The sequence below is a fragment of the Pogoniulus pusillus genome, chromosome 8 (assembly GCF_015220805.1).
Source record: "Pogoniulus pusillus isolate bPogPus1 chromosome 8, bPogPus1.pri, whole genome shotgun sequence".
In the NCBI taxonomy this organism is placed as follows: Eukaryota; Metazoa; Chordata; class Aves; order Piciformes; family Lybiidae; genus Pogoniulus; species Pogoniulus pusillus.
The window spans coordinates 32,959,381-32,982,618 of NC_087271.1; the positions used below are offsets into that span (position 1 = coordinate 32,959,381).

Below are 23,238 nucleotides of genomic sequence, written 5' to 3' on the forward strand. Positions count from 1 at the left end.
TTTTTTGTGATGTAATTGGGTAAAAAGACAAAGCTGCAGGCCAAGCTACGTTCTCCGTTAACACTGGGGTAAACGGAGAAACTTTTCCTACCTCTCGCCTACTTAACCGAGTTTATAGCCAGGCTAAAGAGACAAGGTCTTACGCAGAGACTCTAACTGTGTTGCAATAACCACACATAAAAATGAAAACGGGGGCCGAATATTTTTGCACAGAGCACAAGTATATGAAACAGTCCAGGACTCAATCGCTCCGAGTCACAAAACACGCTTACGTTCCGTCCCACCACCCGTCCTCCCGCAGAGGTATGCCCGACCTCTCTGCGGACACGATGGAGAGCGATCAGCCCCGGCTGAACGACGATCGCTCAGTCCCCGCCACACCACCTTCGAAACGAGTCCAGGCAGCGGCGGCGAACGGGAGGAGCCGGGCAGCGCTACCCGCCCTCCGTCGGAGCACGGCTGTGCGAGGCAACGGAGCTGCAGCCGTGCCCCAGCCTGACCTCCCCGCGGCCCCGCCAGCGGATGGGCTGCGCACCCGCGCCGCTGCCCCACGTCCACAGGCCCAGAGCCACGCTCCCTGCCTGCGCCAGCCCGCACCCGAGCCCGCCGCACCGCCCAGCGCCTCCCTGGGCGGACCTCTTCCTGCCTGCCGGCCAGTAGCAAAGCGGCTTGCTCCGACCGGCTGTCCCATTGGCCCGGGCCGCGGCTTCCGCGGCGCGGTCGGCAAAAGGCGGCAGCAGGAAAAGCTCCGGCGCCAGGGCAGCCCGCGCTTCGCGTGAGTGCCCGGTTCTGCCCTCCGGTTCTGCCCTCCGGTTCTGCCCGCATCGCGACCCCTCCCGCCGACGGGCTGCGGCGGCGACCCGCCAGCGTCGGTCTTGCGCGGGCCCCCCGTGGGGGCGAGGGTAAGACCCGACCCGGCGCGGCCTGCGCGCTTCAGGCCTGGCTGATCCCCGACGCCGCGGTCCCCGTGGGGCCGATCGGAGTGGGCGCCTGGCCCGGCGGAGAAGTGCCGAGGGACGGCTTCTCGCGGGGAGCTGAAGCGTTGCTTCACCCCACTCCGCTCCACGGCCGCCGGCAAACCGCGCGGCTGCCCCGCCACTCGCTGTAACCGTTCGCATCTCGCTGCCTCCGCTTCTGCCGTTCGGTGTGGGGCCTCTCGGGCTGCAGTTCTTATGTAGCCGGGGACGTGCGCTTGACCGGGAGTCTTGCTGTCAGGGACTGTCCTCTAAAGTCAACCTGCTGTGACCCGCTCCAAATGTTTTCCGTGTGGCTGGCAGCGCAACGGGAGTTGGGGATGTGTAACTTCTCTTTCTTGTCTCGTAATAGATGCATTTGTTGTGTAGTCGTAGAAAACATCAACTTCTTGCAAAACTTAAACCCAGCCACAACGTTTGCTTTTCTTAAGTGGCAAAGTAGAGATATTAATAGCAACTCTTTTGGCTTGCTAAGCTTTTCTTCAGGGATGCCGACTTGCCAGATCCCACTTAGACCTTTGCATTTTAGTGGCAGCAGACTTAAGTCCCTGTTAGCAGTCGCTTTTAGTCAGGGATTCAGCAGTAGCATCCCTAATTTCTGTGTGCAAAGTTCAGATAGCTGACTCGGAAGACTACAAAGTTATGTGGGCTCTTCGAATCTCACTTTTTTTATTTTGGTAATCCAGAGATTAATTTTTTTTTCAAGTTGGAGATGTGATCTTATTACAAGAAATTTAGTTGAGCCGAAACGATCATCTTTTTCTCCTTCTTAATTTTTTAACTAGAGTGGTGGCTTGAGTGGTTTTTTAAGGTAAGAGCTAAACATCTGAGTCAACCTTTCTTTGATGTTCCAGGGCTGTTAAATCCGATTCTAAGTTAGTAAACCATTTTTAGATAGATGTTTGGGAGTTTTGGTTCTGCAGGTAGTAATTTTGAACAGAAATCAATGGAAATGACATCTTGAGATACTGAGTCCCTTTCACCCTTCTCAAGGCCAAGACGCGGTGAAATGTAGCCGTGGTGGTTTGCAGGCAGAAAAGAAACAGTTGTTTCCTTTTTCTGAACAAGGTGTTTGTGGCCAGCCTTGAGCGGTAGAGCTTAGGCTAGCATGGGGCTGCATTGGAGCAAGTAAGCCGTGGTAAGCAATGGCAGAGGTTGACTGTACTAAATAAGCTATTCCTTATACTGCTGATGAGGCTGTGTTGTTTCAAGTTTGGAGCAGGCTTATCTGCCTACTCCGCACTAGCAGAGGGAGTGTCTAACCTGTTAGAAACTAGAAGCATCTCTGATTTCATCGCATTAGTTTCCTAGTCCCACTCTACAGCAAAGCTCCCTTAAAACAAGAGGCTATTGCCCGTCCCTGTGCTGTTACACAAGGATGACAGACTAAAGGTAGCTCGAACTCTTTAAGGAGGAAATACGTATTTCTACCTCCACAGCTAAACTAGATGAATCCTTTCATTTGAAGTTTTTCAGAATGTATTTCTCCTGTGTGCAAAAGTTCAGCCAGAAATTTGAACACTTGGCAAAATTACAAGCAGGGAAGGTCTTTGGAACCAGCGTTGGGGTGGTAAGAGGTGGCACTCCCTGACTCACTTATCATCACCTATCCTGCTGTGGGGCTCTGCCTTTCTTTTCCTCATGAAGTGTGTTTCTCAGGGTTTTTTTAATTGTACAATGTTAGTACACTTTGACTAATTGACTGCTGTATTTACAGTGTTTTCAAGATGTAGGAGGAAGCATTTCAAAAGAAGCATGTGCTATTTCTTGTTATTGGGGGAGGGCAACTAATAACTATGCCTTGATCTAGAAGAGAGAAATCCCTCATATTGAGAAGATACTATTTTTCCATGAGAGTTTCTTTCAAGCTTTCTGCCTTTGTATGGCTGTTGCAGTCTGCAGCATGGCTATTTATGTGTGCATCAGTTCCTTGCCTTTCAAAGCAAACTTCAGGGGAAAAAATAATGCTTTAACATGAATGAGGAAAGACACAAGAGATGAAAGGAATCACTTGTGTCTAAGTTTATGCATTAATCTTCTTTCCCTTCCCCCTTTTTTAGCTGTTACAGAGTGGGTTTATGGTTAAGTTTTATTTCCTGAGATGAGGAAATCCTCAGGCTCCTTAAATCTCATCTCACAATGAGGAACTAAGTGCAGTGCCAGCAAGTGTCGTATCAAATATGCTTACCTCCACAGGTGTCCAGAAGTGGTCCTCAAAGACTTGGATTTTTTTCACTTTGGGTTCGTTTTGTGATGGAGACAGCGTTGAAGTCTCCCTGTGATGAACAGCACCCTCATCAGGCCGAAGACTTCCATGCGAAGCCTGAGCAGAACTGCAAGCTTTCAGGTAGGTGCCAAAGCAAGGCTTGCTGACATGTTTTGTTCCTGATGTGCTGCTGCTTCGGGAAGTTTCAGCATCCTTTATAAGCCTGTCTGTATATGATCCTGTTGTATAAAGAATTAATGAAATGAAAACATTTGAAGTGGCTTTTGATTTTAAGTTGATTCCAGCACCTTGTGTGTTACTGAACCTCATCAGCAATGATTTGTCACAATTCACTAACCCTACTATTTATTCCATAATATGTTATTGTAAGGGCTTACCAGAATTCAAAAAAGGCAGGCTTTGGGTATAAAATTTTGTGACCAGACAAGCACACAAAAATAATCTTTTGCCTTTTAACATATAATTGCCAGCCTTACCCTTAAATATTTTTAGATGTGTCTCTGTGCATAAACACATTATTCTTGCCCTTACCAGGTAAGCTGAACTATAAACATGTTCCAGTAGGGATTGTGATGCTGGGTTTTGTATCTCTTTGTACAGTCCCTGTGCTCAGTAATTGTGAATGGTCAGCCACCTTTTTATATAGGTGTATATATAATGGTAAATGGTTTTACTACAAATAGTCCTTTTTCAGTGTCCAGCACATCCATGTCCAGAATTTCATAACTTGATGCTGGTGAGACCTCATCTTGAATACTGCATTCAGTTTTAGGCTCCCCAGTTTAAGAGGCACAGGGATCTGCTGGAGAGGGTCCAGCAGACGGATATGAGGATGAGTAGGGGACTGGAGGGCATGGCTTATGAGGAGAACCTGAGGAACCTGGGACTTTTTAGTCTGGAGAAGACTGAGAGAGGATTTAATAAATGTTTATAAACATCTGAGAGCTGGTCAGGAGTGGGGGGACAGGCTCTGCTCACTTGCTCCCTGTGGTAGGACAAGGAGCAATGGGTGTAAGCTGTGGCACAAGAGGTTCCACCTCAAGACAAGGGGGCAACTTCTTTACTGTAAGAGTCACAGACCACTGGAACAGGCTCCCCAGAGAGGTTGTGTCTTCTTCTCTGGAAACTTTTCAAGACCTGTCTGAATGCATTCCTCTGTGATCCGTGCTAAATTGTGTGGTGCTGCTCTGACAGGGGGGGTTGAACTCAATGATCTCTTTGGGTCCCTTCCAACCCCTAATATCCTGTGATCCTGTAATAGTATTTAATTGTCAAACTTTGCAAATGCTTTTCATTCTAGGATGTAATGACTTTTAAATCTGCTCACAGAAAACACTGGTTATTGTCAATATTGTACATTGATGGTACAAAGCATGTCCTCTCTACTCAAGTGGGGATTCAGGTCCCCAGAAGAGAACACATTATGTTTATATTGCTATTAACAATGGCAGTCACTGTTTCTAGCACTTAGTGGGATCTTCCATATGAAAAGCTCTGCTGAGTCACGTAAGGCTCTTAGTGTTTGGGGAAGCACTGGGGCCTAGAATCTGCAGACTGTGTCACCCAGCCATTGCTGTTAGAGCACTGAACTTTTTCCAGGCAAGAACATGATTTAGACAAAACAGTATTTGGCAGGTTCTGCAGCAGTTATTGACAGAACATTTCATGATTGTTAGTACCTACCTTAGGACTGTTGGACTGGTGGCCGAAGCAATCCCGAACCCAGTTCTGTAAGGAAAGCAGAAATCTGCTAGTTTCTAAAGACTTAAAAAATGTGCCTGTCGAGTCCTTGTTAAGAGTTCTGGTTTTTTGCCAGTGAAATTATTTTCTAACCAAGCAGTTTTACTGGAAAAAAAAATCCAGTGCAAATTTTATGTCGTAAGTTACTGTCAGTATACTTCCTTTTAGTAAAAACTAAAGCTTAAGCATCTCTCACCAGAAGTTAGACTAAAATACAAGTGCTGGAATAAAATTGTATATTGCTTTATTTGGAGCAGGTTGGATAGCAAAGTAGTTCTAATCAATGCTCTAACAAAGTCTGTTAGAAAACATATTTCTCTCTGTCCTGTGGCTACTGACTTCTTGGGATGAAGTTTGTGCAGGATGTTTCAGAACCCATAACAGGATTATCTGCCTGAGGGAAAAGGCCTATGGCTTTGAGTGATGCAGTAGCATTTTAGTGTTCTTTCTTGGTCTGTTAGGTGGTTTAATCTCTTAACATCTTTTGAGTATTCCTGGTGAAAATGGAACATGGTATAAATATCATCTTTAACTTCTTCAAGTCTTTAAAGAGTTCAGAAAGCTTTCTTGAATATCTTTAATTTACCTTATGCATAAGCATTTGTGTGGAAAAAAAATGTTGCAATTGCTGTGCAAGCTAACTGGAAATACCACTTTGATAAAGCTTTTTTATCAATGACCTCTTCTAGTGACAAGACAACAGGAATTAGGCAGTAATAGATAAATTTCTTAATCAGGTTCTGAGTACATGGCCAGTGTGAATACTATAAATACAAAAACAAGGTGTGTGCAGTAACATGTCACATTTTTAGTGTTCTTTTCAACATAATTTTTTACTGCACTTACAGGAGCATGAAGAAATACCTCAAACCTTCAGTTGCCTGCTTTTCAATGAGTTCAACTTAATCTGGCTCTAATATTTGGACCCTAACCAAAATAACTGTACAGCTGACCAGTTCTCCTTCAGGCATTATTAGATACACCTTGACTGTTAGCACAAGTCTGGTCATTTTTACCTAGGGACATCTTCAGGTTTTTAAGATGTGCTTCCTAGCAGAACTGATTAACCTTTTACTTGTGTTTGTTGATCAAATGTATCTCAAATGAATGCTAATAGTTTAATGTCCAGTGTAGAGGGTCTTTTTCATTGCTGAAATTAACTTCCCAGCTCTGAATTGACTGAATACAAAACAAATTGGAGAAGCAGAGGGAACAACTTAAAGAAAAAAACGAAGTAAATGAGTAGTAAGAAGGCTGTGGGCTTTTTTCTTGAACACCTCCATGGACGGTGACTCCACCACCTCCCTGGGCAGCCCATTCCAATGCCAATCACTCCCTCTGGCAACAGCTTCATCCTAACATCATCCAGTCTGTACTTCCTCTGGCACAACTTGAGACTCTGTCCCCTTCTTCTGTTGCTGGTTGCCTGTCAGAAGAGACCAACCCCCACCTGGCTACAGCCTCCCTTCAGGTAGTTGTAGACAGCAATGAGGGCCCTCTTTCCCTGCACTGAATTGACTTAACACAAAACAAATTGGAGAAGCAGAGGGAACAAAGAAAAAAACAAAGTAAATGAATAGTAAGAAGGCTGTGGGCTTCAGTTCTGACAACTATTTTTAGTAGGTTGGTTTTGATAAATTTTTGAAAGAAAAAAAACCTACAATAGAAAAATAATAATAACTTGATTTGTCAACTAAGTTTTTTTGGCTTTTATCAGAAATAAAGGGTTCTTTAGGCAAACTTCAGACTTTGTTGCTGTATAAAGTGAGCTACCATAGAAGATTTGAGATGCTTTGCTTTTAGCATATCAGTGATATTTTGACTGTTGACTTACTGTCCTGGTGTAGAACAGAACAGAACATTTTTATGTGGAGAATGCAATGTCTATATTTAGGATTGGTTTGGTTTTAGAATGAAAAAATGCATATGCATTTTCTCTTTAGTTTGACTGACTTTCCAAATACCAGTTTATGCTTAGTTCTTTACAGATATTTACAGGGTGTTACAGAAATTAATCACGGCCTCTGCATACTTTATACCTTCAAAAGAAGTGAGTCCTTATGCAGGATGTAGAGAACACTTAAAACTACGAGGATTCATGAGCTGGATGAAAAGCTACATAGTTTTTAAGCTGCTGCAGTACAACATCCCTGTCCTGCCATCTAGTGACCGCAGCACAAAGTGCAGCAATTTAAAGGCAGAGCAAACTTTTGGTGGTGTTTTCCTGGTTTCAGTGACGGTGTGACAGATTGCATGATTGATCTTAAATAAATAAATTCTTTTCCTGCGTTTTTTGATTTACACCTTACGGGTGTAATTCTATGCCCACAGAAACAACTGTTACAGTTTTGTCTTCTGTGAGATTGACACTGCAAATCTCGTGAGAGTATTTATCAGTGAGTTATAATCTGATGATTTAGTAAGAAGTCTTTTGCTCTCTCTGTGAGGGAGTGGATCAGTAAAAGAAATTAAAATTAAATGCTGCACTTACAAGGGAGTATGAGAAGAACAATGACATCAAACCTGTAGATTGTAATGGCAGCAAGAATAGATACCTGACTGCTGTTTTCCCCCTGTTTATGTGAATCTGCAGTCCTATGAAGTAAAGAGTGATTTGTGATCTCAAATACAGATCAGATCCCAAGGCAATAAATAAAATTCCTAACTTACCTTCCCCATTCTTTCCACAGCAGGAATGAAAAAAGATATTGAAAGACTTTATGAAGCAGTGCCACAGCTTGTAAATGTGTTCAAAATTAAGGAAAAAATTGGAGAAGGTAAATGTTTTATTTATGTTGCTTATAACTTAGCTTTTATAAATCTAAGATTCCAATATATGCAATTAAAGCTGAATGACTTTTTGGTTTACTTGGTCTCTTAAGAATTGTAATATGTGGCTGAGCATATAAGTGTGTTAATTTAAAAGATATTTTCTTGAAATTCTGTTGTATGAAAGCCTTCCAAATCCCCAGCATTCCAAATTCAACAACTAAAGATGTCTGAGATAGATTCAGATGAATAAGTATTAACATTCCATTCACAGAACAGAATAGAATCAACCAGGTTGGAAGAGACCTCCAAGATCATCCAGGCCAAACTAGCACCCAGCCCTATCCAGTCAACTAGACCATGGCACTAGGTGCCTCAGCCAGGCATTTTTTCAACACCTTCAGGGATGGCGACTCCACCACCTCCCTGGGCAGCCCATTCCAATGCAAATCACTCTCTCTGGCAACAATTTCCTAGTAACATCCAGCCTATGCCTCCCCTGACAGAACTTGAGACTGTGTCCCCTCGTTCTGTTGCTGGTTGCCTAGCAACCCCCACCTGGCTATATCCTCCCTTCAGGTAGTTGTAGACAGCAATGAGGTCACCCCTGAGAAGTCCCTGAGCCTTCTCTTCTTCAGGCTAAACAATCCCAGCTCCCTCAGTCTGTCCTCACAGGGCTGTGTTCCAGGCCTCTGACCAGCCTTGTTGCCCTTCTCTTTATACACATTCCATCACCTCAACATCTCTCTTGAATTGAGGAGCCCAGAACTCGACACAGGACTCAAGGTGTGGCCTGAGCAGTGTTGAGTACAGGGGAAGAATAACCTCCCTTGTTCTACTATAGCCACATATGCACTTACCTCTGAAATGCTTTGTGGTACTTTGCAGTTTTACACAAAGATGCTGCTGAGAAGCTGGATTGTTTGATGACAGTCAAACCTGTGTTGACCACTAACCAACCTGTGTTGGCTAAAAGTTAGTTGGTTGTTTGGAAGTTTTTCTCTCCCCCATATCCATTCACCACAGCAATACAATATTTCAAAAAAATAGGTTCAGTTGTAAGGAATCCACAACAGTCATCGAGTTCAATTGCCTGACCAAAACTTTAAGCATGTTCTTAATGTAATTGTCCAAATGCCTCTTACACACTGACAGGCTTGGGGCATTGACTGCCTCTCTAAGAAGCCTGTTCCAGTGTTTGACCACCACTTGATTAAAAAAATGCCTTCTAACATCCAGTCTGAATCTCCCCTGGAGTAGCTTTGACTGTTCCTACGTGCCCTGTCACTGGATTCTGCAGAGATCAACACCTCTCTCTCTCTCTCTCTCTCTCCCCCCCTCTACTTGGGAAGCTCTGGAGAGCAATGAGGCTACACCTCACCCTCTTTTTCTCAAAACTAGACAAAGCCAAAGTTCTTAACCACTCATCGTGGGACTTCGATTCTAGCCCTTTCATCAGCATTGTTCCTCTTCCCTGGATACATTCACAGACTTTCCTATCTTGAATAGTGCCCGGATTTTGCTCTTGAGAGCAAACAGTGCTTTTAGATAATACCACTTGGAGTTCTGCAGCGTTATGAGAAAACAAACTTCAACTTAGGCATCCACTCTGGAGTCATTCTCATTTTAGCAGTTCTCACCACCAAAACCAATGTCTTTGGTCAACATGGCAACTCTTGTTGCTGTACTCAGTTCTGCTGGTTTTTACTCATGGCAAGAAATATTTAGTGTTTCTGCTGTTATTTTGAGATATGTACACCCAAACTCGAACTAACATGGTGCAAACATGACACTTAAAATGTAGTCAAAAGTAATTTATATTGTTTATTCATATGGAAGAATGATTCAGCTTGTGTGTTCATTTACCTGCCAGGTTACCATTAAAACTAAATGGCTAGGGAAGTTTATTGTACGGCCTGAATACTCCCTTTCTCAAATGACTCTGTCCCAATCTGTCTATGCAGTAATGCTCAGGGCATACAAATAGTAAAGTTACACATCATGTGATAAGTCTTAACTTATAGATAGGAGAACAGAATTAAGAAAAATGTAGCCATTTCAGAAGTGCTTTGAATAGTAAAGGCAGTGCTTTCCAGGTTAGCTTTGAATAGTAAAGGCAGTGCTTTCCAGGTTAGCATTGAATAGTAAAGGCAATGCTTTCCAGGTTAGCAGTGAATAGTAAAGGCAGTGCTTTCCAGGTTAGCAGTGAATAGTAAAGGCAGTGCTTTCCAGGTTAGCAATGAATAGTAAAGGCAGTGCTTTCCAGGTTAGCAGTGAATAGTAAAGGCAGTGCTTTCCAGGTTAGCAATGAATAGTAAAGGCAGTGCTTTCCAGGTTAGAAATGAATAGTAAAGGCAGTGCTTTCCAGGTTAGCAATGAATAGTAAAGGCAGTGCTTTCCAGGTTAGCATTGAATAGTAAAGGCAGTGCTTTCCAGGTTAGCAGTGAATAGTAAAGGCAGTGCTTTCCAGGTTAGCAATGAATAGTAAAGGCAGTGCTTTCCAGGTTAGAAATGAATAGTAAAGGCAGTGCTTTCCAGGTTAGCAATGAATAGTAAAGGCAGTGCTTTCCAGGTTAGCATTGAATAGTAAAGGCAGTGCTTTCCAGGTTAGCAATGAATAGTAAAGGCAGTGCTTTCCAGGTTAGCAATGAATAGTAAAGGCAGTGCTTTCCAGGTTAGCAGTGAATAGTAAAGGCAGTGCTTTCCAGGTTAGCAATGAATAGTAAAGGCAGTGCTTTCCAGGTTAGCAATGAATAGTAAAGGCAGTGCTTTCCAGGTTAGCAATGAATAGTAAAGGCAGTGCTTTCCAGGTTAGCATTGAATAGTAAAGGCAGTGCTTTCCAGGTTAGCAATGAATAGTAAAGGCAGTGCTTTCCAGGTTAGCAATGAATAGTAAAGGCAGTGCTTTCCAGGTTAGCATTGAATAGTAAAGGCAGTGCTTTCCAGGTTAGCATTATATAGCCCACTTACATCATAGGGAGAGAAGAGTTAGATGTCAGATGAAAGTAAGCCACCTAAACAAGAAAGCAAATCAAAGATAGGAAATTTACATTCAAAGAGCTCTGTGTCCCAGGCAAGTTAGACAGAGTTACATTTGCATTTTTACTGACATAAAAAAACTTGTATACAAGCTGACTGAATTCAGTAGTAGAAAAAAGGAACTGCATTTTTCTCTACTAGAGGATGCTTTTGATGTATCAAGTACGCTGCAGGATTGTGAACAGTTAGATCACTTCTATAAATCTGGATTGACCTAATTAAAAATGCTGAAGACAGTGTTTTTCCTCCCTTCCTTACAGGTACTTTTAGTTCTGTTTACTTGGCCACAGCACAACTACAAACAGGATACGAGGAAAAAATGGCTCTGAAACACTTGATTCCAACGAGCCACCCTCTGCGAATTGCTGCTGAACTTCAGTGCCTCACAGTAGCAGGGTACATAAAAAAAGATGATTGTCGTGACTGAACTGCTGAACATTGCCTCACTGTTCTGTGTTTATTTAAGTTTTGGGACTCTCATTTTTTTGTTTTTACTGCAGAAGGATTCTTTTTTATCAAGAGCAAATAATAGATGCCCTTTTCTGCTAGTCTCAGTTTGTGGATGGCATTGGATTTTCCATCTGAGAGGTTTTGTGTTGTATCCCGGTGATAAGAAAAAAATAACAGTTCTGAAGTGCCTAGAAAAAAATAAATCATCAGAAAATGTAGATACAGGAATGAATACTTGTTGCCAAAGTGTGCTGAGTAGTGGCATCGTGAAGGTCAGGTCCTGTACTTAATTATAGCAGTAAGTACAAATTTTGGCCCTGCACATAATCTTTGGAGCCCTCACTGCAAATTGCAGTGCTTAAATGGAATATAGCAATGAGAGACAACAGCATAGCTACTGCCTGCTGATTAGACTGCTGTCAAAATATAAATTAGATTATAAAAGAAAGCCTGGCTGAAGTTTTGAGGAAATAAAAGAAAATGAACATCCATCTTCTGTTTTTTATTCAGTGGCATAACTTTTCTTCTAGGGGGCAAGATAACGTTATGGGAGTTAAATACTGCTTTAGGAAGAATGACCACGTGGTTATTGTTATGCCATATCTGGAACACGAATCCTTCTTGGTGAGTCCCAGGCTTTCTATGTGTAATGCATCTTTTTAATGAAAAACAGTTACATAATTAACAGTATCCAAATAATCTTTCAGGACATTTTGAATTCCCTTTCTTTTGAAGAAGTGAGGGAATACATGTTTAATCTGTTTAAAGCATTGAGGCGCATTCATCACTTCGGTATTGTTCACCGTGACGTCAAGCCCAGCAACTTCCTCTACAACAGGCAGCTAAAAGAGTAAGTCTGTGCTAGTTTGAAGCAAGCTAGAAAGTTTTAGTGAGAAGAACTAGATCATAGGCTGTGAAAGGAAAACAGTGTTGATGTCTACTCCCCTCAGAGTCTTGCTGAAGAAGGAAGGAAAACATTAGATAACACTCTTGCCATTTTCACTCACTCTGCCTTGGGCTTCTGACTGAGCTGCATCTCCCTAACCTCACCTTCCACTCACCTTTGCTTCTTAACCTCTTGGCTGAACCTCTGTTCTTCTTTAGGACTGGGGTATGGTTGAGAGGGGCAGGGAGAAGGTGCAAGGGGTGGTTGAGAGCCCCTCCTGGGGACTCAGGTTTCTGGGAGGGGAGTTGTGTTTCTGTATTACCTTTTACCTTGTATATTTCTGTATATAACTGTATATACTGTACACACTGTCCATGTGACCATATTGTGATCTCATCTGGGGATGTGTGCCCCTGGCAGAACAGAGTCAATTAGGCTTTTGGTTTTTTTCCCTCCAGCTATACAACATGTGCTTAAATGATAAAGCTAAAAGAGATTATTGTTTTTTTAATCTGTAAAACTTTTCACTGCTTAGGGATTTGAGAAGTAACTATTTTTATTTCCATATTTACTGTAATATCTGCCTTATAGAGTCATAAGTACCTGAAAAAATTTGAAGATTTTACTACTGAGTACTCTATTTTTAAAAAAAGAATGAGAATAATAAAGTAACTTTTGCTTTGGTTTGGTTTTTTTAATAGGAAAGCTAATAGTGACTTGTACACAGACTGGTACTTGTAAACCTTCTACTTGTGGATAGAGTGAAACTGATACAGATAATAGATGGATTTGGGCTGTTTTCATCTTACATTGAATTAATGTTTATGACTGGTAGGGTTGGGATTTTTGCCTCAAGTTACAATGTTTAAAGACTTCAGAAAGCAAGTCACTGCTTTTAGTGAAAAGCTGAACAAACAGAATAAGGTACAGTTTCGGTGCCAGAAGTCCTACAGCTGTATCTGTGAGTATTGTGGTATGTACAAGAAAGCCATTTTGCTGCTGGATTGAGTCAACAAAGCTGGTGAAGGGCTTAGATCACAAATCTTAGGGGGAGCAGCTGAGTGAACTGGGGTTGATTAGTTGGAGAAAAGGAGGCTTAGGGGAAAGCTTATTGTTCTCTACAACTACCTGAAAGGTTGTAGTAATGGGGGTGCTGGTCTCTTTTCCCAAGTAACAAGTGATAGGATGAGAAGAAATGGCCTAAAGTTACACCAGAGGAGGTTTAGATTGGTTTCCTGCCTAGGGAAGCAGTGAAGTCACCATCCCTGGAGGTATTTGATAGGTATGAGCAATTTTGAGATGTACTGATTGATTTATTTTTTCTTAATCTGTCAAAACAAATTCATGTTGATGTTTTGCTCTTTCAGCATTCGTTTGACCTTAATCTCTACCTGAGTGTGGAGACACCTCAGAGTCGAGAGTTTGTTCCAAACCCAGAAACAACTTAAGTGTGTCTGTAGTGGTTGCAGGGAAAGAAAAAAAGAAGCTCTTTAAAAGACAGATCTAAGTGTGAAGTAATGGAGTCTTACCTGTTTGAAGACTGAAGTAGTGTCACTTGAAGTCTGGCAAAATTCTTAGTGTTGTTACTGTTGACTTATGTAGCAGTGAAGACAGACATCTACCAGTGGGAATCCTGCAAGGGTCGAGTCATTTGTACTTGCCTGTTGGCTGAAGGTTTGGAGCTATAGGATTAGAAGGACATTAGAAAGGAGCAGATAGGAATATTGGAAGAAAGATGCACTTGAAAAGATTTTGGGACAAGAAGCTATGAAGTAAGATAAATAGAGGGTAAAAATATCGAGGGGGCGGTAAGACAGGACAAGGGAAGGAGGAAAATAGGATTATGAGGTTGACAACAGTACAGATAAGGAACATACTGAGTAAAATATAAGCAATAAATAGTAAAATGAACTGATGATGGATACTTTATAATTCCTGATTCTAAATTTGTGTCTTTCAGATATGCCTTGGTAGATTTTGGCTTGGCACAAGGAACCCCTGATACAAAAATCGAACTTCTCAAAACTGCCCACTCAGAAGACCAGCAGGGAAGTTGCTTGCAAAATAATCCCACCATACCCTTGGGAAACAGAGTGTCTGTCAATGTCACGGTACCTAAACAGATATCTCAACAGTCAGCCTCAAAACCAGCTGATAAAAAGTTCATCTCACATTCAAAAATACAGATCAAAGAAGGAAGAGAAGGAAAGGTTCTCAGTCTTTTTCCTTAATATTGTTGCATGTTTTGTATCCTGCTTCATCCAACAGGGGGAGATGTAATACCTGAGCAGAAGCGTGCATGTGTGGCTTGCAGAGTCCTAATGTGATGCAGAGAATCACAGCTTTTATCTTAGTGGCTAGTTTTTTGTAAGCCTCTTGGCATCATCATTATCTGTTAGATATAATATAATGCCAAATCTGTATAAAACTCTTCTCATAAGTTACTACTTAGCCTTAAGGCTTGTTTTAAGTGTTGCACGATGGAACTCCTCCTCAAGCCAACAATTATTCATCTATATTTAGTTACTTAGTTGCATAACAAATGCAGTACAGATGACATTCAGATTGTCTCAGGGCACTTCTGAGGTGTGATGCGTTTTGCAAGCATGTTTGCTGTTCTGTCTAGACTGTGTTTTCTTCATCTAGAGTAAACTGATGCCTGAAAATGACTTACTATGCAGCTGTTCTTGTTTTATGTCACTTCACACTTTCTTTTGCAAACTGTCAGTACCCAGCTGACTGTGTTAGGTAGGATCCTTAGTGTCCTTTTTGTTGGTATTGCAGGAGGGTTCTGTGCACCATTCTGTCCAGCGCTCTGTCTTTGGAGAGAGGAATTTCAATGTATATAGTTCCACTTACCAGCAGAACTCAAGTACAAAAGTAAGAAGCATGACTCATCAGTGAGAGCAATCTGTTACGTCCTTGAAAAACTCTAGAACTGGTTGTTCTGTAAGATTGTACACTAGTCCAGGATTCTGTGGAATTAAATGTTTTTCAGCACATCATTACGTGTGTCTTTGCTGCAAGACACACAGAATTTTTCATTTCTGTTTTGCATGATTTTTTCCTTTGGAAGCTCTTACAGTTCTAGTTCTGTAGCTGTCTAACTAGCTGACCTTGTCTGCATGCTAGATTAGTCTTTTTTCCTACATATGTATCTGTGCAACTAAGATATATGTTGAACAAAAATTCTTGGAAGCATATACTAACTAGAAAACTACTTGTAGCTTCAAAATTACTGTTCTTTAGTAAACTGGACAATGTTTTCTGAAACTGAAGGGGAAGAAATCAAGATCTTTAGAAAGCTTCAGTGTCTGTTTTATAGATAATATGGTACTGTTAAAAAGGTTTGCTCTCTTCCCTGTTCACCTGTTCTGTCTTTGTATATTAGGAACTGGCCTATCTATTATGTAAAGGAAGATTCTTAAATATGTCACCTTACATTGCAGGTCATAAAACATTCCAAGATGATAGATGTTTCATCGAGGAAATTACTAACAAAGAAGAAAATAATTTCTACTAAAACACTGAGTAATGGGACAGCCAGGAAAGCTGCCAGTGGTTGTTCCTTAAACCTGATCTGTGACTGTTATGCAACAGATAAAGTTTGCAGTGTTTGCCTTTCAAGGTAATTCACTTTGATAATGTTGTAAAATTGTCAGCTATGCTGTCAAGCAGGATCAGAAACTTAGATTTACTAGACAGCTGATTTAATAGATGAAAGATGGCATTTGATCTCTGCAACCCATAAAACACCGAGTGTGCACTTGTTAAATAAGAATGGTTCATGGAGTTCATGGAGTAATTGGTTCAGCAGCAAGAGAGATTCACTGTTAATAATTTTTTGTTGTTGTTGTTGTTGTATTTAATTATCTACCTACATGCATTGCAGAAAATCACTTGGGTTAATTACTACACTTAAGGAAGACAATACCTCAGTCTGTGATTAGTAGTTACTGAGCAGGCCTAAATTATGCCAGTGGATCCTGAAAATCATGAGGTGTTAAATTATAAGGAATGATTAATGTTTTGTATTTGCTCATTTAAAATATGTTTTTTTAAAATAATGAACAGGTTAGAGAATCTCAATTCAACTCCATCCCTCTGCAGTTGTGAGCCTTTCATCCACACATTAAGAAACACAGATCAGTGCAGAGAATGCTGCTTACAAGGCATAGTCCAGGAACTGTGGTGTCCTTGTCTTTCCAGAGTGTCAGAATATGCTGATAGCAACTTCATTTCAGAAGTAGGGAACATGAGGAGTATGCCAGACTGAAGAAGGCACTTTAAGCCACACAAGAAAGTTTGGAAAGTTGAGGTTTTTTAAAATAATGATGATGTCACATCTTTTAGTTAACCTAGCAAAAAGTAGTGACCTGTCAGCACTCGGAAATAGTAAAACCTTAGTTTGCTGTGAACAGAGCCAGAGTATCCACATTCAAGAATCTTGTGCACTTTTTGCCTTGGGTTAGTTAGCCTCCACTTTAAAGTTTTCAGTGAAAATAAGCTTTTAATAAAAATGATGCAGCTGTTAAAGGAGACTAAAAAAAAGTAATGGTGAGTGAAATAAGCACTAAGTATTTCTGTAGTAATCCATTATGGTAGATAATGTAATAGAAATATAATAGGTAATATAATGCTGTCTTATGCAACATAATTCTAAGATGCTTCAGACTTCTGTACAGCTTGAATAAGGCAGGGTCAGGCTTTTTACAGTCCCTGCATTCTAAATACAATGTTAAGCATTATTATAATTAGAACTTTTGTATTTTGAATGTATTTGTCTCTCATCACAAGGTGTCAGCAAGTTGCCCCCAGGGCAGGAACACCTGGATTCAGAGCACCAGAAGTATTAACAAAGTGCCCCACTCAGACCACAGGTACAGCACCCCAGACTGAAATGCCTTTTTTCACCTCTTGAATCTTCTCATTTATGCATATTGTGTTGTCTTTTTTTAACGGAAGAGTTTTGTTTGCACGTGGAATTTGTTGTACCATCCCTTGTAACATTTATCAAGCACTTCCTGATTTTAATTAGAGTCATAGAATCAGTCAGGGTTGGAAGGGACCACAAGGATCATTTAGTTCCAACCCCCCTGCCATGGGCAGGGACACCCTATCCTAGATCAGGCTGTCCACAGCCTCATCCAGCCTGGCCTTAAACACGTCCAGCAACGGGGCCTCAACCACCACTCTGGGTAACCCATTCCAGCCTCTCACCACTCTCATGCTGAAGAACTTCCTCCTCACATCCAGCCCGAACCTACCCATCTCCAGCTTTGCTCCATTCCCCTAATCCTATCACTCCTTCATATCCCCAGCCTTTTTATAGGCCCTCTTCAGATACTTAAAGGCCACAGTTAGGTCACCTCAGAGCCTCCTCTTCTGCAGACTGAGCAACCCTAACTCTTTCAGTCTGTCCTCCTAAGAGAGGTGCTCCAGCCCTCTGATCATCCTTGTGGCCATTCTCTGGACATGCTCCAGCACGTCCACATCCTTCTTGTTATAGTAATAATTGTAATTTTAATCTTATAATTGTAATAATTAAGTTTATTATTCAGAGTAAGAACAAGTTAGGAATATTCTTCCTGTGTTTGAAACCTGAATACGTCTGTGTTCATTTGAGGGCCAGTGCCATATGCAGTAAGTTTTAAACCCAAAACTGTATTATCAAGTTTCTGGGCTTACTAGATTACTTAAGTAAAATCTTGAATAAATCTTTGGGGGAGGACATACTTCAGACTTTCTCTAGTCAGACTGTCAGACAGAGTTTGCTGTTGTAGTAGGCATAGTTAATGGTATCATCGTGTATGCGCTTTAGAAAGCAATAATACTTTTTATCAGACTTTTTCCTCTCTGCTAGTCCTTTCAGTAGCTAATCTGTAAATACAATGATGTTTTCTTACTGAGTTTTTAATTTCTCAGGATTAAAAACTGTCAAGGTAATCAATTTCAGTAGTCCAGGTAAATATCAGGGCAAAGCAGAGTAGATGGTTAACTGGTGCAATTAGGATGGCAGAGGTGATGCTTACCTGGAGGACCAAGAAAAGCAAAGTTGCTTTTTAAACATTTGGCATATGACCTGGGGTTTTGACTTACCCAAAACTGGATTAGATGTAACAGGGTTGAGCTACTTGAGAGGTTGAGGGAGCTGGGCCTGTTTATCATGGAGAGGAGGAGGCTCAGGGGTGATCTTATTACTGTCTATGACTACCTGAAGGGGCATTGTAGCGAGGTGGGGGGTGGCCTCTTCTCCCAGGTAACCAGCAATAGAACAAGTGGACACAGTCTCAAGTTGTGCCAGGGTAGGTATAAGCTGGATATTAGGAAGAAGTTCTTCACAGAGAGAGTGATTTCCCATTGGAATGGGCTGCCCAGGGAGGTGGTGGAGGCATTGTCCCTGGGGGTCTTCAAGAAAAGACTGGATGAGGCACTTAGTGCCATGGTCTAGTTGATTGGATAGGGCTGGGTGCTAGGTTGGACTGGATGATCTTGGAGGTCTCTTCCAACCTGGTTGATTCTATGATTCTATTTACAAAAGTTGTCAGTTTTCAGTACTTAAAGTGTGTATGCACTTATCCCTGTGTAGCTTAATGTCTGTGCTGTGGATATGACTGGGATTTCATGGCATACCGCAGCCTGTTTGGAGTTACACTGTGCCTGTTGTGTAATGACCAGCTTTATGGCCTAGAAGACACTCAGAGATCCAGGACAAGTTTAGACAATCTCTGAATCAGTCTAGACAGGATTCAGCCAGGAAGAAGACATACCTAAGAGATCTTGGATATATGCTGTTCTCTAGGGTAATGGAGACCAGGGTAATCAAAAATATGGGTAAATCTGGAAACTCCTGGCTGTGGCACAGACACTAAAAGTACTGAGTCTGTGGTGCCAAACTCCTGTAGCATGTCAACAAAGGTCCTAATAAGGATTTGGTACACTAATACTAATATTTAAGAGTTATGTTGTATTTGAACTAACAAATCTTTGTCCACTTCCATCTGGGGCTGCTCTAATCATCTTGTGTTCTTGCCAGTTGCATTACTAGTTCTGGTCTCTGTGCTGAGACCAGCTGGATCCAGCTGACGCTGTCCAGAGTTCATTTAGTGCATCTGACCCAGGTTCACGGTGCAGGGACTGAGTCTAGTTTTGCAACTAAAGTCAACCTAATAACTTTTTTTCCTTTCAAAGTCCTGGGCTAATAGCTTTTCTAACTAAAATGTATAAATTAATTACTGCCTATTCTGCTAGCTGTTTTTTTTTGATGAGAATAACTAGGGGTTTATTTCCCAACTGTTAATTTTTCTCTTTGGACTTTGAGAATCCTTCAAACTTTCGCCTTCACTTTCCTTGCCATCTCTCAAACTGTGCACCTTAGTGAGCCAAGAAATTATGGCAGACAGGTATTCTCATAACTTCCAGTATTAAAGTTTCCATCATGCTTTGGCACCTATCCCCTGAGTACTCTCTGTACTCTTCATAATGCAGTGAAAATGAATAACTTCTAAACTGTCTATCATGTCAAGTGATTTCATATTAGAGGAACAAAGTTCATAGTAAGGTAATTTTTTCTTTAGTACCACCTAAGTGTAGTAGCCTCAATCCCAGGAAAAATTCAGATCCATATTTCTTTGTGAATTAATTTTTGTGATCCTTATATAAGATTTTATACATAAGTAGTATCAGAAGTAGCCAATAATTTTTGCCCTCGCCTTTCTGGGTAAAACAACCTCAAACATTATTTTAATACATTTTAAGTTTAGCAAGTGGGAATAGAGCAAAGCTGGAGATGGGTAGGTTCAGGCTGGACTTGAGGAGGAAGTTGTTCAGCGTGAGAGCGGTGAGAGCCTGGAATGGGTTGGCTGAAGAGGTGGTTAAGGCTAGGCTGACCTAGGGTAAGGTGTCCCTGCCCATGGCAGGGGTGTTGGAACTAGATGATCCTTGTGGCCCCTTCCAACCCTGACTGATTCTGTGATTCTATTACTTGTGAAAAATTGTATGGAAAAGCTTAAACACTCACTCTGTATCAAAGCAGGAAATTATTCTTCTTCTAATTATAGTGCTTTCCAGTGTGTTTGCTAAAGCATTGTCTATATGGCCAAAGTCAGTAAGTACTTTAGAACATAAAGAAACTTCTCAGGTCTTAATTTCATTAGAAAGAAAGCTGCAGTTCTGTTTGTGGTGAATGTGTGAGTTTAGTTACTACTAAGTTTGCTTTTGATTGCAGCAATTGACATGTGGTCTGCAGGAATCATATTCCTTTCTCTGCTCAGTGGACGGTATCCATTTTACAAAGCCAGCGATGATTTAACTGCTCTGGCACAAATAATGACAGTTCGTGGATCCAGAGAAACCATTCAGGCAGCTAAAACTTTTGGTATGCAAACCTTAATTATAGGGGAAAGGGGGAAATGTGTGTTTGGGCTGCTACTGAGTGCAATCACTTACAATCTATGATTATTTTATATATGTGTGTGTGTGTGTATATATAAAAATAGATATGTATAAAAATAATTAGGTTTGGGAGTAATTTTGGAAGTAAACCACACTTTTTTTGCATGTCCAACATCAAAAATACTAGTCTATATGTACAGAGTTTTGTATTTATCTTTTATAATTTGTATATTGGCTACTTCATGCCATAGGTTTTGCAACCCTTCTACTGCCTTTCACTAAGGCAGAGCCACTTGAGGTGAAATATGCCAACTAAATGTTTCCTGCTGGCATTTGATTAGAATTCTTGAGGCAGTGTTTCTATTCCTGCAAAATTTGTCCTGGAGGCTTCAGTTAATATGACTTAATATTGAGATGATGTAAACTTTGCCTTTTATTTTCCCCTCCCTCAAAAAGGGCTAGTAAGAAAAACCCAAGCAAACAAAAAACAAACAACCAAAACCCAACAGATGGCTTATTTGGAAAACAGAACCACCACAACACACACAAAACTCTAAAATAACCATTCCCTTAATTGTTTGCAGGCCAAATGCTGCAGCACTTGCTTCTTAGAAGTGTAACTGATAGCATTCATTCTCCAGACATGGGTGTAAAAAAAATCAGGGTAGTTAATTTTCTTCAGTTCTGTTTAAATGACAGTGAAATGCAAAATGATGGCACACGGAGTGTGGGACAACCTCTCAGTGCATGACTTCATGAACAAACACAACAGCTTTGCTCTGAACAGACCTGAAACTATTACCCTTCTGACTTGCTGGGATATGGGCTGTAGGATACACCTGTTTGGGAGGTGTTGGGAGGTTGGATTTGGGATTTTTTTATATGTTTGGGGTTTTATCTTCTTTTTGTTTGCTTTTGATGCTAGTTACACTTCATGACATGGGAGTTTGTAGCAAAGTTAGAAGTTCTAGTTGCTTAGAAAGTCTAATAAGTTTCACTTACTGTGAAGTTTTTTTTCCTAGGTAAATCAGTTCTGTGTACTCAAGTTGTTGCAGCACAAAACTTAAGAACCCTCTGTGAGAAGCTGAGACGAACAAATAGCAGCTGTAAGAGATCCCAGGGTGAAGTGCCCAGCAAGTCTGTTAGTGACTCAACTTTGCCAGCTGCAGCAGACAAATTGTGTGCTCCTGAGACACTTGGAAAACAAATTCAACACTTAAAGAGCGTTCAGGAAGGTGATGGTGCTTTGGAAATGAAAGCAGCAGACATGAAAGGATGGGATCAGGTTCCTGATGAAGCATATGACCTACTTGATAAGCTACTAGACTTAAATCCTGCAACAAGAATAACTGCAAAAGAGGCTTTGCAGCATCCTTTTTTTAAAGACATGAGACCCTGAGGAGACATTGTTTTCTGTTAGTGCTTTTATATGTTTTATGTGGAAATGAGGTAGTTTTACCTTGTTACCCTCAACATTTACACTCATTGAAATACCATCACGTTGTGCACAGAGCTACTGAAATATTGTCTTGTACAGTTGGACTGCAAATGTCAGTTTAAGACGCGCTTGCAGATGTAAACATCTCTAACACAGTCTTATCCTAAGACACTTCTGAGGGGTTACTGCTGTGCATACCTGTTCACTGAGAAAGTTAACTTTGATCAAAAACTACAAAGAAAAATACCTTCACAAGCACTGTGCTCAGTTCTCAAGACACTCCCTTAAAACTTACAAATTTGCCTTGAGCTATGACTGAAATAAGAAGGTGCCTGAGTGACTTTTTCCCGTACTTGCATATCTCTGCTTTGTTCCAAAAATGGAGCAAAGTGTGTTAATTTTGTTCAGGCTATTTTCAGAGAAAAGTATTACTTTGGGAGTGTTGCTAGAGGAGAGGCCAGGTGCTGGAGGTTATACTATCAGAAGGAAAACATAACTGTTTTAAAAGCACATTTTTGTTCTTGTCTGGTCTCCTACTTAGGCAGTAGTAATAAATGCAGTTACTAATTTTGTATAGTTAGTGTTTCCTCAGTGCCATGGGTAACTGTCAGTTTTAAACAGCTGCTGCCTCCAAAATGTATTCTGGACATGCATAAGTTTGGTTTCTGTTCCGAAAACTGGTATTTTTTAAAAAGAATATCTGTTAAATAAAGGATTTGACTTTATAGAATCACAGAATCAACCACATTGGAAGACACCTCCAAGATCATCCAGTCCAACCTAGCACGCAGCCCTAGACAGTCATCTAGACCATGGCACTAAGTGCCTCAGCCAGGCTTTTCTTGAACACCTCCAGGGGCAGTGACTCCACCACCTCCCTGGGCAGCCCATTCCAATGCCAATCACTCTCTCTGGCAAGTACTTCCTCCTAACATCCAGCCTAGACTTCCCCCGGTACAACCTGAGACTGTGTCCCCTTGTTCTATGCTGGTTGCCTGGCAGAAGAGACCAACCTCCACTTGGCTACAGCCTCCCTTCAGGTAGTTGTAGACAGCACTGAGGTCCCCCCTGAGCCTCCTCTTCTCCAGGCTAAACACCCTCAGCTCCCTCAGCCTCTCCTTATAGGGTTTGTGTTCCAGGCCTCTCACCAGCTTTGTCGCCCTTCTCTGGACACATTCAAGTACATCTTTCTTGAATTGAGGAGCTCAGAACTGGACACAGTACTCAAGGTATGGCCTGACCAGTGCTGAGTACATGGGAATAATAACCTCCCTTGTCCTACTGGCCACACTGTTCCTGATCCAGGCCAGATTTTCTAGAG

At 41.4% G+C, this 23,238-nt stretch overlaps 1 protein-coding gene and 1 long non-coding RNA gene across 4 annotated transcripts; one reads left to right on the forward strand and one right to left on the reverse strand.

Annotated features, from left to right (window-relative positions):
* Positions 1–673: 673 nt before the first annotated feature.
* CDC7 (cell division cycle 7) lies at positions 674–22,655 on the forward strand. Of its 3 annotated transcripts, none has more exons than XM_064147984.1 (12): positions 674–775; positions 3,171–3,321; positions 7,632–7,718; positions 11,010–11,145; positions 11,730–11,823; positions 11,907–12,049; positions 14,046–14,295; positions 14,870–14,965; positions 15,535–15,713; positions 16,883–16,965; positions 20,313–20,462; positions 21,502–22,655. In XM_064147984.1, exons 2-12 carry the CDS (start codon positions 3,228–3,230, stop codon positions 21,876–21,878), a joined length of 1,689 nt encoding a protein of 562 aa, XP_064004054.1. In that variant the 5' UTR covers positions 674–775; positions 3,171–3,227; the 3' UTR covers positions 21,879–22,655. The 3 variants fall into 3 exon arrangements, with proteins under 3 accessions (XP_064004054.1, XP_064004053.1, XP_064004056.1); XM_064147983.1 differs by lacking the exon at positions 674–775 and adding an exon at positions 803–902; XM_064147986.1 differs by lacking the exon at positions 674–775 and adding an exon at positions 803–902 and having other exon boundaries at positions 7,635–7,718.
* Positions 1,646–13,763, reverse strand: LOC135177660 (uncharacterized). The gene is made up of 3 exons (XR_010303124.1): positions 13,615–13,763; positions 4,885–4,929; positions 1,646–3,419 (listed from the first exon to the last, which is right to left on the reverse strand). It is a non-coding gene; the product is annotated as an uncharacterized LOC135177660 (long non-coding RNA).
* Positions 22,656–23,238: the final 583 nt, after the last annotated feature.

Bases quoted from the DNA above. Each gene is read 5' to 3' on its own strand.
- CDC7 (XM_064147984.1), top strand. From the start codon at position 3,228: ATGGAGACAGCGTTGAAGTCTCCCTGTGATGAACAGCACCCTCATCAG. The intron at 7,719-11,009 runs GTAAATGTTTTA...CCTTCCTTACAG, and splicing joins TAAGGAAAAAATTGGAGAAG to GTACTTTTAGTTCTGTTTAC. The intron at 12,050-14,045 runs GTAAGTCTGTGC...TGTGTCTTTCAG, and splicing joins TACAACAGGCAGCTAAAAGA to ATATGCCTTGGTAGATTTTG.